This window comes from Lynx canadensis, chromosome E3, assembly GCF_007474595.2.
Source record: "Lynx canadensis isolate LIC74 chromosome E3, mLynCan4.pri.v2, whole genome shotgun sequence".
NCBI classification, from domain to species: domain Eukaryota; kingdom Metazoa; phylum Chordata; class Mammalia; order Carnivora; family Felidae; genus Lynx; species Lynx canadensis.
This window is the reverse complement of record NC_044318.1, coordinates 26,947,813-26,960,637: the sequence shown is the minus strand read 5'-3', so window position 1 is coordinate 26,960,637 and position 12,825 is coordinate 26,947,813. Positions and strand designations below refer to the sequence as shown.

The window sequence follows — 12,825 nt, the reverse complement described above, 5'->3', positions numbered from 1 at the left end:
GGAGACACAGAATCTGAAGCAGGCTTCAGGCTCTGAGCTGTCAGCACAGAGCCCGACGCGGGGCGTGAGACCGTGACCTGAGCCAAAGTCGGACGCTTAACTGCCTGAGCCACGCAGGTGCCCCCGGGTCCTCAGACTTTTAAGAGAAAACACAAATCCAGATCATTGCATGAAATCTTCTGACTTCTAAACGTTGGCCAAAAAAAATGCCTCTTCTTCAAAGCTCTGGGAGACCTGTATCATTCCCGGGACAGCTGTGGTCCATGCTTCTCACGCTGGGGGCTGTGGGCACCGCATGACTGGGGGATTTGGGGACAGTGTTACTCAGAGTTTTAGAGCTTGAGTTAAGCCATGCGGGGTCCCGCTGTCACCTCCAATATGTCGCTGCCCTCTGCTGCTGAGATTCTCCAGTGAAAGACTTTGAGGAGCCATGAGCCAACTCTCGCCTCTCAGAGGAGGGTCTCAAATCTGTCTTAAGCCCCGATTTTTCTCCAAAGTGCCATCAAGTCCAGTGTCACATCAGTAACCTATCATCAGACCAGCAGATTTTAAACGTTTTCGTGTCAAAGGCCTCTTGGATCATCTAACGAAAGGCGTAGATCGTATCAGCCCTGAACACGTACAAGCGGACAGAACTTTGCGCGCAGTTTCATGCAGTTTATGAATGCCTTAATGATCCACAGGCCTTTTATTAAGAACCACTGCTAGGTGTTTCTACTTGGCTCTCCCAGTTGGAGAGCCTCTCTTTACCGTTCTTTATCACCCACGAGACTATATGCTTTAGGAAGCCAGGACTGTGACTGGTTCACAGTTGTATCCCCAGTGCCTAATTACTCCCTTGGCACTTAGTAGGTTTGCTGGAAATCTGTAGCGAATGAATGAATGGATGAGTGACATCTGAGGCTCCGAAGAGCGATCAGGGCTAGCGATTAGATAGAGAGTGAGATTGTCCAGAGGTCCCTTAGAGAAAGACAAGGAGAGCGCCAATATTTCTGGGATGGAGGGAACCTACGTAAGCGCAACCAGCAAGTGATGATGAATGGTCAGAGAGGTATGACGATGATCCGTGGAGTCCAAGACTTAAGACCAAGAAGACCGGAAGCACCGTTGGGTTTAAGGGGTCCACTCATCACAGCCTTGGTGAAACCATTTTAAGGGACTCTTGGAGTCTGAAGCCAGTTGGCCGTGTATGGAGGAATGAATGGGATATGAAGGAGTGGGGGGGGGGGGTTGAGAGCAGTTTATGCTTTTGAGGTGTTTGGGGTAGACTCAGAGAGGTGAGGCGTAGAAACTAGGGAGGCGGGTAAAGATCAAGTGATGTGTAGTTTGTTTATTCATTTACTTATTTTTAAAATGTTTATTTCTTTATGAGACAGAGAGAGTGATCAGGAGAGGGGCAGAGAGAGAGAGAGAGAGAGAATCTCGAACAGACTCTGCACCGTCATCTCAGAGCGCCACGCAGGGCTCGAACTCACCAACCGTGACATCACGACCTGAGCCAAAATCAAGAGTCAGGCGCTTAACTGACTGAGCCACCCAAGCACCCCTCTTCGTTCTTTTTTATAGTGATTTTTAATCATGACCACCTTTAAAGTGGCCGCAGGCCAGCATTCCTTCTGCGTCCCGTATCTGGTTTCCAGGATTCACACACCTTAGTCCCGCATGGGAGGGGAGAGGTGACTTCCCCCCACACAAGGCTCCCTCTACTTCACAGGCCACTCTCCCTTTGCTAAGCCCGAGTCGGGCGGCAGTGAAGATGTTTCTTGTCGCCAGAAACACTCACCGCCGGGCTTGGGGACAGATGGTAGGATCCCCATTCGCTCCGGGGAGCACTTCACTCCAGAGAGCCTCTTCTGACACAGTCCTCTTCCTAAACTCCACTTGCTCGTCAGCTGTTTCTTGAACTTCCTGCTTGATCTCCTTGAATATGACATCTGTTGTCTGAACATCCTCTTCCCGAATGAGGACGCGAAGAGTGCTATTTTAACACAGTACGAACAGTTGAGGGCACCGAGCAAGGGGAGGGAAGGTCTGAAGGCATCGGAAGGAGGCAGGGGGGCTGGTTGGGAACGAAGGACCCTGCAGAACGGCGGGGAGGTCAGGACCAAGACACGAACCGTGGTTTAGTCTTGAAGAGAAGAACAGTGAGCTCATGCTTTGTGACCCACATTTTCTTCAGTAAAGAGGAGGAGAAATCATCCTTAAGAGTGAGAGCTAGGCGGGGTGCCTGGGTGGCTCAGTCGGTTAAGCCTCCGACTTCCGCTCAGGTCATGATCTTGCGGCTCGTGAGTTCAAGCCCAGTGTCGGGCTCTGTGCTGACAGCTCAGAGCCATGAGCCTGCTTCGGATTCTGTGTCTCCCAATCTCTTTGCCCCTCACCCCGCTCAGTCTCTGTCTCAAAAATAAATATAAACATTAAAAAAAATTAAAAAAAGAGTGAGAGCTAGGCCTTGCATGGGGGTTACAGGAAAGCAATAAAGCTTCTGGAATGATTTCCAGAAGGAATAGGAATGGGCGAGCCGACCAAGAACAGAGAAGTCATTGACGGTGGTCTTGAGGGTCCAGGAATATACATTCACCAAACTTTCTGTGAGAATTCCCTGACAAAAAAAGCTACTGTGAATTCAGTTGTCCTTTGATACAAGCTTGAATTTTATGATCTATAACATTAGGCACATATGTGTGAAAAATAGTAGCAAAAATAAGGACGAGGGGATATCACCCATGTAGCCTGGAGGCACCTGGGTTGGGTGCACCATGAATTCGTGGAAGCCTAGCTTAACTCAGCAGTCTTCAGAGATGTGTCGCTCACAGCTTGGGAAGTGCTGATCTTTACAGTTCTTTCCAGCTGTAAAATCCCGTGCCTTTTACCAGCCGGCAAGGGTCCGAGGTGTCACCAGAGATGGGACATTTTACAGCACATTGCTTCCAGGGCACTGTCTGGGGCTGAGTCAGGCACCCTCTGTGAGGTGTCAGTCGTGCCTTCCTGCTCTGGGTTAGGTGACCCTACAATTAGTGACATTGCTCATTAATACCTAATTCAGGCCGATGATTAATAATTAGCAATCTTAAAGCCAACATATAATTTGATAATAATTATAAGGTATAGGAGCCATTAGAGGCTGTTAGATTCTTAGTTGAAAGGGCTGGCCTGCGTATGCGTGGTTTCTGGTATCTCAAATTCTGTACACAAATGTATATAAAGGAGAAGGGTTTTATTTATTTTTTCCCTCCCTAGAGGAAGATGACTGGCTTACACAAGGGGGAAATCCTTATGTGAAGAATCAGATTTTCCTAGACTTTTAAATAGAGAGATCTTCCCTGTGCACCAGCAGATATATTTTAGGAATCAATTGTGTGCTCAGCATTGTAGAAACTTCTGGGGGGACGGTGTTGGTAAATGACATGATCCTTCTGAAGGAGATCATAGGCTGATTGGAGACAGAGGACCCAAGTGCGCACAATTGCCCTTCGGCATCGGTGAGTGTGCATTTATGGGAGGAAAGGAACTTTGTGAGAGGGGTGGAAGGGGGAGCTCATAGACACCATAGCTGATGTTGGAATTTTCTACGCGCCAGGCATTAATCATACGCTTTACGCATTGCATTTTACACATTTTATACATCGCGGCATCCATTTACAGCTGATACTAGCCCTTGGAGGTTAAGTATTGGTATGGTCTCCACTTCACAGGCAGGGCTGCTAAAGCATGAGGGCAAGCACTTTGCCCAAGGTCACACACTCTGTAGGGCATGAAGCTGGGATTCTGGTCCGGTTACCCAGAGTCTCCACTCTTGCCCATTGTGCTGTCTGTCCTGGGAAAGATGTGACCTTCTGGACCTTGCAACCTGGCACGGTAGACGGGAGACAACACAGAGGCCCGGTGGTGCAACTGGGTATGTTTGGGGACCCGCAAACCTCAGAAAAGCAGTGATGCTCGCGATTACCGATTTGTTACAGCCGAAGGGTACGGATTAAAATCGGTAAAGGGACCAGATGCATAGGACGGTGTCCAGGAGAAACCAGGTGCGAGCTGCTGGACATCCTCTCCCATGGAGTTGTGTGGACAGTACTCCGTGTCCCAGCGGTGAGAGGTCACAGCGGGTGTGAGGCACGGTCAGCCAGGGAAGTTGACCTGAGCCTTAGCTTGCAAGGTCTTTAGGGGGGGGTCGGTCATGGAGCGCCGTGTGACTAACCTCGGCTACGCAGTCTCCAGCTCCCCACGCCCGGAGCTTAAACCAGCACGGTCCAGGGCTTCAGGCAAGCGGAATCACTCTTATCAGGCAGGACGTCTCAAGGTTTTGTTAGTCATCTCCCTGGGCCCTGGGAAGAGCCATTTCTTTCTTTGGAAGGTGCAAGGTTTGGGCAACCCAAGTCCACTGAGTTAACCAGTTGCCTCACCACGAGCTTGGGTATTTTGGGCACGGTGAGGAAGCTAAAGGTAGAGAATGTGCGTTAAAAAGGAGAGGCAAGACGGGAGACCATGTAGATCAAAACAGGAAGTCCGCTTGATGGAGGGTTCTAAAAACCAAACAGGGGAGGCCAGACTCGATCCAGTGGTCCAATGAGATAGATTAAAGATGGGCAAAACAGTAATCGGGGAGACAAGAAGTGTAAGAGCAGTTGTCTAGGCCTGGGGAAGGGACAGGGAGAGGAGAGACTGATGATGAGTCCAGGGCTTTCGGGGGGGAGTAATAAAAATGCCCTAAAATTGATTCTGGAGACGATTGCGCAACTCTGTGACCATGCCGAGCGCTGTTGAATTGCGCACTTTGAATAGATGAATTGAATGGAATGTGAATTCCACCTTAGGAGCTGATAGCCATCAGCAGATGGCCGATCTTGCAACAAGATGAAGACAGTTGGGTATGAACTCGTGCCTCCTCGTCTTGTGTGGTCCCCCTTTGGGGGAAGTGGCAGGGCAGCACCGAGCACAGCGGGCAATTAAACTGGGGTCACATCCCAGAGCAGCAGAATCTGTCACCGGCCGAGTCGCAAGCAGGGTTTCAGAAAACGAGGCACATCCTGGGCAGAAGGTGACCATCTCACTGAGCCAGGGCCTCGTCTTGTTGACCCTCCTGGACTGTGTATATGATGCTGGCCGTACTGCAGCATGTGTGGACAAGGACAAATTAAAGACCACGGTGCTTAGGACTTCCCTTTGGAAGCCCTTCCCTAGGAAAGGAGAGTCATAAAAGGAATCTAGTTCCAGGGCCATCTGAAGTCCGTCCCAGTTGAGGAAGAGAAAAATCACAATGGAAGAGTTCTACCTTCCTTTCCTGCCTTGCAGTCTCCCAGCAACAGAGGACTGACCTGTTCGATTTTGCCACCAACAGGGTCTGTGTCATTAGGCCGGTCACCCCTCCTCTGTAGATGAGCTTTTCATTTTCTCATCCCTAAACCATGTAAAGCGTGTAAAGGTGTTTTTCCCAGGAGGAGAAAATTTCCATAACACAGCTTTGGGCTCCTCTGATGAAAAGCACTCATTGATGCTCTCATGATCCGGCAGGAGGTGTTGTAGGTAATCAGTTTCAGTGAAGAGTTTTACTACGGAAGCAAGCCGTGAGGCATTTCACAGTTAAAAATAACAACCCTCCACAAAACTCGGCTTGCTTTCCTCAGGGGCCAGTCCTGGAGGAGCCCAGTGAGTTGATAGAAGGCGTTCGTTTGGTCAATCCTGGTCAACCGTGGGGTTTTACACCCCTCCGCAGGAAGCATTGTTCCGAATACGATCAGGCCTAGGGGTTGGCTCCTCTTTGCTTCGTGAGCCTTCGTAGATTCCTCCTGTGTATAAACCTCTGTTCAGAGCAGAATAGAGGCTACTCCACCTGGGCTTCAGTCCTTTGCAAATTCATCCATGCTTGTGCATTTTTGAGACCCCCAACAAGAATGGAGTGAATGAAAATGATCGCTGGAGAAGCCATGAGTGGGTGCTTGTCCTGTGAGAGCTTCCAGGGGAAGACATGGCCACTTCTTTACAGAATTTGCTGTGTGGTCAGATGCTTAGCTGGAAAGAATGTCTAGTGGTGATCGCAATTGATCGGGACTGTGAGGAAGCAGCAGCATCCTCAACTTTGTCCCTTCCTGGGAAAACGGCAGGTACACCCACGGGAAACAGAGGATGGCACACGTCTGCTCTGCCTAGCCATCCCCCGGTGACCACGGCCTTCTCGCGGTGCCCAGAGCTAGGACCGAGTGCTTGTCAATGACTCCGTGTGTCTGCAGCACGATGGGATGGAGAAAACATCGCCCAGGGTCCCAAGACCTGTTTGGGGGCCAGATTTGACCACCGGCTTTGAGCCTCCGTTTACTTCTCTGCAAAAGGGCTAGATGTGCTGCAGACCCATTCGACGGGACCTCGGACAAGCTGCTTTACCTCTCTGCTCCTTAGATTCTTCAGTAGTAAATGAGGGTAATAATCTCTTTTTGGTCCATTCCTACAACTCTGAATGGTTATGAATGATTATGACAAATGACCTGCTCATTGGATTAGCCCTAGTCGGTATCCTACGAACGGAGCAGAGTCCTGAGCGCTAACCAAGAAGTGGCAATTTCAACGAAAGCGTTTTTGCCCGGAAAGAGAAGAGTCCCACGGCCTTTAAGTCGGTCCTTTCCAGGAGGCTGTTCATTATAAAACAGAAGTGTGCTTGCACATTGGTGAACACACTGCTCTTGGGTGAAATAAATGGTCTTTCTTGACATCACCTATGTACCCTCAACACCAGCCTGGGTAGATCAATTCTTATCTTGGCGTGACACGCTGATATCGCTGCTGGTTGCCTTGCTTTTGGAAGCAAAATTCCCAGGCAGTGCCCTGGAGCCAGAGCAAGGCTTTGCAGGGTAACCGTTCTCCGTGATGACAAGCAGAGACCTGCCTCCATCAACCAACATGTGTTATGACAGCTCATAGCAGCCAGCAGGTAAATCTGAATAATGCTGGGAAGGCTTTCCTCCCCCCTTGCAAAGAGGCTCAGTGTGCTGGGCTGCCAGAGAGCAGATAAGTTTCATTTGAAACGTAAAGGCTTTAAAAATAGAAGATGCTTTGCCTCTGAGTCAAATGCCCGGTTCCTGCATTATTGCCGGACGTAAATAGGGACGCAGCGGTACCGTTAATTTTCCAGATTGATCTGGCGGGCCTTCAGATCGGTTGCAGCTGGAGAGGTGTGACTGTGGAAGGAGCGGGGAGGGGTAGGCTGCAGCCATTATTTTGGTAGCTTTAATCCCCCTTTTCTAGATGACTCCAGAATGTGCCATCTTCTGGCCTTGCGTAGGTTTTCCTTCTCCTGCCCATTTCCTGCATTTCTTTCCCCTGCCCTTTCTCACATTTCTTCCTCAGAGCCCAAAAAGCGGTTACAGAAGACGCGCGGATTGAGTTTAGAGCAGAAAATTCCCTTTCCTCCTTTATTCCCGGCTGCCCCATCGTTTTCTCTACAGTGCAGTTTAGAACTCTGGCCCATCCCGTCCTCCGTGTGTGATTGTTCCCCGCTGTGTTTGAGGGTGTCCTCTGGACGAGATGACTAAGGTGCAGACTCTAACGTGTTCCCACGCCCCGTCAGCCTTTGCCATTTGCTCAGCTCGCCAGTGCACTGGCCACAGTTCGCCTCCTCCGCACAGGTTAGGGCGGATCAGGCTTTGCCAGTTTCGTGTTTGTTACGTTTGCGGCTCCTTGTGGAGCCTAGCCCCTATCCGTTTTTTTGTCCCCTCTTACGGAAACACGGGAACATGTGACTTTTATTTCTCTTAGATTAGAAAGAGAGCAAGCAAAGTCCTCTGTTAGTCTGGGAAATTAATTGTTAAGTACCGATGGCCGAGTTGTGGTGGCCAAGTAATGAACTTCGGGCAGTCCAGCCTACGTAAATGACCATTTCCTGCTACCTTGGTGGGCCCCGAGGGGTTCCTCCTCCTGCCGACCCTGCACGGTTTCCAAGGCTGTGGGAGTTTTACCCAGACCTTCCCAAAGTAGGGAAGTTCGGGTTGACGCTTCGCAGTATCTCTCTGGAGTTCGAGGTGGAAGTCTTCGCCGGTGCCAGCGTGGCTCTAAAAATAGCTTCTGCAGCCAGGCACACAGGAAGTCAGGGGCAGCGGGCTTCATTTTCTCCCCGAAGTCCGGGCTCCGGGGTCGTTAAGCCACTCGGGTCACGCATCCTCATAGCAGCCGAGAGGCTGCGACAAGCTTGCTCTGCCGTTATGGACAACAGAGTGCGAGTGCCGTCGTGTGGAGCAGTGGCCCTTTTGAAAGACTTCTGAGAACGGGCAGTGTGTGAGGTCCGGTAAATCTCACCCGCACGGAGCGTCCTTTGTACCCCTGGTAGGGTGCTCAAGTCGGTATTTTGGAGTTTGACCTCTGTGCGTCAAGTTCAGTGGACCCCCAGATGCCTAAGAAGGAGAAAGGAGAGCGATGTTCCTCGAGTGCCTTTTATGAACGTTGAATTTCCGACGGCGGCGGACGCGGTGGCTGCAGACGGTTTGGCAGACAGAACCGGCCGTAGGTTGAACCATTCCTGCGCTGTAACCAAATCTGGGGTTTCAAGTGGAAAGATGGGCTCTGAGAACCACTCTGGGCAAGTCCCAGCTTTTCGCGTGGGACGCTGGCTTCGTCTCCCGTCCTAACTCAACTTAGCGAAGTTTGTGAATTTCCGTATTTATAACCTTTTTGCCATCGCTCGGGAAGGTTTACAGCAAGTTGGCTTTCGCCTGCACGGAGGATCATACGGACATCTACTCTGCTGGGTTTTTTTTTTTAAGTTTATTTATTTATTTTGAGAAAGAGAGAGAGAGCAAGTTGGGGAGGGGCGGGGGAGGGGGCGGGAGGAGGGGAGAATCCCAAGCAGAGACCAGCACGGGGCTTGAACCCATACACTGTGAGATCATGACCTGAGCCAAGATCAAGAGTTGGACGCTTAACCGACTGAGCCACCCAGGCGGCCAAACTGACAATAACTATTAATCCAGCAGCTGCTGTTACTTCTATACGTACCACTCCCAACAGGGACCGACGTGTTATTATGAAGCAAATGGATCAAAAAGGCAATGAGGCCAAAGAAAGGCCATTAACGTGCGTTTTTTTTTTTTTTTTCCACCCCGTCCCCGGCACCCTAGCCTCAATGAAATGCTCTGATGTGGACACAGACAATAAAACAGCACACCAGCCATTAAGTTGTTAGGGAGAGCCTTTAGTTTCTTTCAAATGTCTTGGACAGACAAGTGCAGAATATGGAATCCTTCATTGACGTACCAGCAAATACGTATTGAGCCCTCGCGACACGCCGGGCTCATCAATTCAGAAGTCTAGGGACCTGCCGCTGGGTTTCTGTTATTGTCCTTATGGAAACGCTCAGCCTCATCCAGGAAGAACGCTCAGTCTCAGACGGCGTGTGGGGGGTGGGGGAGAACAGGTGTGGCGACAGGTGTGGGGACAGGTGTGGCACCGGTGGGCTTAGCCCCCCTGTGGCCGAGTGGAAGCCTCGGGGTCTCTGTGTGTCTCTCCTTCCCTTGGGCGGTGTCCCCGCGCCACCTGGCAGCTCCTGGCCCGGCCACCGTCGCCAGTAGAGGACTCCGGCCGGCCTAATCGCGATCTGACCTCTCGGCTTGGTCAGGGCCCATCTGCCTCCGCGACCTGGGACTTGTGCTGGTGGCAGACACCTGAGCTCGGTCATCTCTCCCCCTACCCATCCCAGCCTCAGCTGCCGGCCCATGTTGCCTTCAGGAGAGACCCTCAGCTGCTCTTCTGGATTTCAACTCAGCCGCCCCCTTCCCTCCAAGGGAGCGGGGCCTCTTGCCCCACGGCCACGCTGTTCCATCATAACCCGTCTGATGACGCGGGCCCCAGATGGATACGGGGCCGCCTGGGACAGGCTCCTTCCACAGCCCCCATAGAAAACGGAGGCACAGGCCCCCCTACGCCCTCTGTGCCAACCTCACCGTGCAGCACTTCACTCCCTCTCTCTGTGCCGAGACGGGGTGCACGTCACTGCTCATGGCCGTCCTGCCCCTGTCTCCTTCCCATGGGACCATAGGCAGGAAACCGCGGACTTTCATTTAGAGAACATCTTCCTCCTCCTTGGCCCCGGCCCCCCGTCCTTGGCTTTAGGGGAGCAAGAGGGTTTTCCTCCAGTTATGAGAGCCCCGTGCCCTGCTTCCCCCGAGCTGAGCATCACTCCCGCAGGAGGCGGAGAAGGCCCCGAGAAAACTCCCAAGTCGCCCACCTTGCAGCTTAGAGCAGCAGAGCGAAGGTCATGTAACCCAAAGGAGGAAAGCACGCGGGCGGTGTTCGAACTGTCACCTGTGCCACACAGGCTGTGCCTTTTCTGGAGCAAAGAGAGGAGTGTTTCTGAAGGATAGCTTCCCCGAGGCCCTTCTTCTGCTCCACGTTCTAGAGGACACTTGGGGACAGCGATGATGACCTCTGCCTTTCCCTGGCTTGTTTATTCTCCAGCTCCTCTGAGATCCCTGCCCTCCTTTCTCATCTGCAGACCTTGGCCCCACTCTGGTCCTGGGACCAGGGCGGCCGACACGGAGGCCCCAGCCGTGGTCCCGGCCCCCACGGCGTGAGCCGAGAAACAGTGTCCACCTCTTGAACCCTGAGCCACTGCGCATTCCTGCAACTCTTCTTCCTCCAGGGAGGGCACGCTGCTCCCATAGGCCTCTGTGTTGTTTCTGAGGCTCCTGGAGTGGGGTCTCCACGTCGAGACCTTCCGCCCCACCAGTGTGCTCTGTCCCAGAACTCTGGCTTCTTGGCGGCCAGGGGCCTTTCCTTTGTCCAGTCTCTCTGTCCGGGCTGCTCCCACTGGGAGTCCTAGGCTGCTGGAAATCGTTGCTGCCAAACCTTCCTGGCCTGGAACCACACCTCTGAATCCCATTCCTCGGCTAGCCTCCTGCACCCCCGGCCCCAGCTCCATGGCTCACTTTGGATTTCCGGCCACCCCACGGCTGAGCTCTGATTGGAAGTTGCTGGAACCCTCACTTTGCCATAAGGACTGAACTTCTCCAGTCTACCTATGGGCTTCTGTGGCTGGAACGACCCCATTCCTTGACTCCAAAAGAGCACCTTAACCTTTCCACCCCGCCCCCCGTCTTTGTGTATCCCTTTGAATATACTCTCGAGCCTCAAAGTGGTCAAGAATGGTTGTCTTGATGGATTGAGAATGTTTACGTGACCGGGGTGACCATCCTCTGCCAAACCCTACAGTATCTCAAACGTAACTATGCACAGAAAAAAAAAAAAAATCCCTGATGCTTGTAGACATCCCTGCAAAACGGGAATTTTTGCTTGAAGAAACTTGAAATTGCAGAGACTTCAAATTCGAAAGAATATGAGGGGGGAGGAGCAGAGGCTGACAGCCATGAAATTAGAGCTCTATAATTTGTCTATAGGCATTCAGGAGGGGAAGAAATAGGAGTCATTTTCTGCTCTGCTTCTAATCCAGATGTTGTCTTCCAGCCCAGCAGAGAAGAACAAGGACAGTGGCGAGGAGACTGGGGAATTTGAAAATCACCCTGTAAAAATACTTCTTTTTTGTGTGTTCGTATTATTATGTATTCATTGTAAATTTAACGTTCACTGTAAAAACTTAAAAATACAAAAAAAAAAAAAAGAATTAGATAATCACGCGTCATCATACTCCTGCTGATAACCATGATTAATATTTCATTAGGGTCTTACATGTTTTAACTTATTTTGTAGTTTTATGGAAATGGTATACGTCTGTGTTTTAAAAGTCTGATCTATATTCTGCAAGGCTCTCTTCACTCTCTAAAGGGACCACTCTCTACTCTTAAAAATGATCCTTTTTGTCTACCTGTCTGTCTCTAAATAACATACTTCCAGTCCTACTTGTTTTTTTGAGACTGAGGCATGATTTCTTGACTTCCCACTACGGGGGATAGGATAAAAGCTCTTTATCGCTCACTCACACCTACCCCTGCCACATTTTACATCTCTTCTCATCTCTTCCCCATCCTCCCTTATAGTCACATTCTAATTGTTTTCAGTTCATTTAAAAATATTTGTATTGGGGCGCCTGGGTGGCGCAGTCGGTTAAGCGTCCGACTTCAGCCAGGTCACGATCTCGCGGTCCGTGAGTTCGAGCCCCGCGTCGGGCTCTGGGCTGATGGCTCGGAGCCTGGAGCCTGTTTCCGATTCTGTGTCTCCCTCTCTCTCTGCCCCTCCCCCGTTCATGCTCTGTCTCTCTCTGTCCCAAAAGTAAATAAACGTTGAAAAAAAAAAATATTTGTATTATTGTAATAGCATACTGCTGATCCCCATGGTATACGTTGATTATTTCCCCTGCTCAGCTTTTTGTTTTTCCTGTACTTAATCATTGTCTTTCTATTTATTTGTTTACTTTGTTTTCTATATACTTTAAACTAATTCAGCTTCAGACCCTCTGGCTCTTGTCTGAATTCCCTCTCAATCATCTCAGCCACATTAGATATTCTGTCCAGTTCATCTGTTTGAAGAAAAGTCTCAAGAGTGCTCTGGCCCTTTCCATTGGGACTGGCTGTGCAATACAACACAGATTCTAGGGTTCCCTTCCCCTCTCTCCCGTGTTCTGATCTCATGTCTTTATTTTCTTGGCTTACTCCTGCTTACTCCTTCATTTTAGTGATGCATATCCTCAAGTAAAGTTTTTAGTCCTTGCATGTCTAAAAATATCTGGATTCAAGCTTCCCACTTGGAATGATTTTTCTTTCAGATTTTGAAGGCCGTGTTCTACTGCCTTCTAATTTTCAACATGGCTATTGGGAAGTTCAGAGCCATTTTGACCCTGGTTCTTTGAAGGTGACTTGTCATTTTCTCTTTAGAAATCCTTTTATCCCAGGTATT

General features: G+C 50.5%; 1 protein-coding gene across 1 annotated transcript in view; it reads left to right on the top strand.

The window, feature by feature from the left end:
* Positions 1-10,550, top strand: part of LOC115503903 (polypeptide N-acetylgalactosaminyltransferase 17-like) — a 92,838-nt gene extending 82,288 nt beyond the window's left edge. The window contains exons 6-7 of the mRNA XM_030300457.1: positions 9,141-9,158; positions 10,472-10,550. Coding sequence (XP_030156317.1) covers positions 9,141-9,158; positions 10,472-10,550 — 97 coding nt within the window. The remainder of the gene's footprint in view (positions 1-9,140; positions 9,159-10,471) is intronic.
* The last annotated feature ends 2,275 nt before the right edge of the window (positions 10,551-12,825 follow it).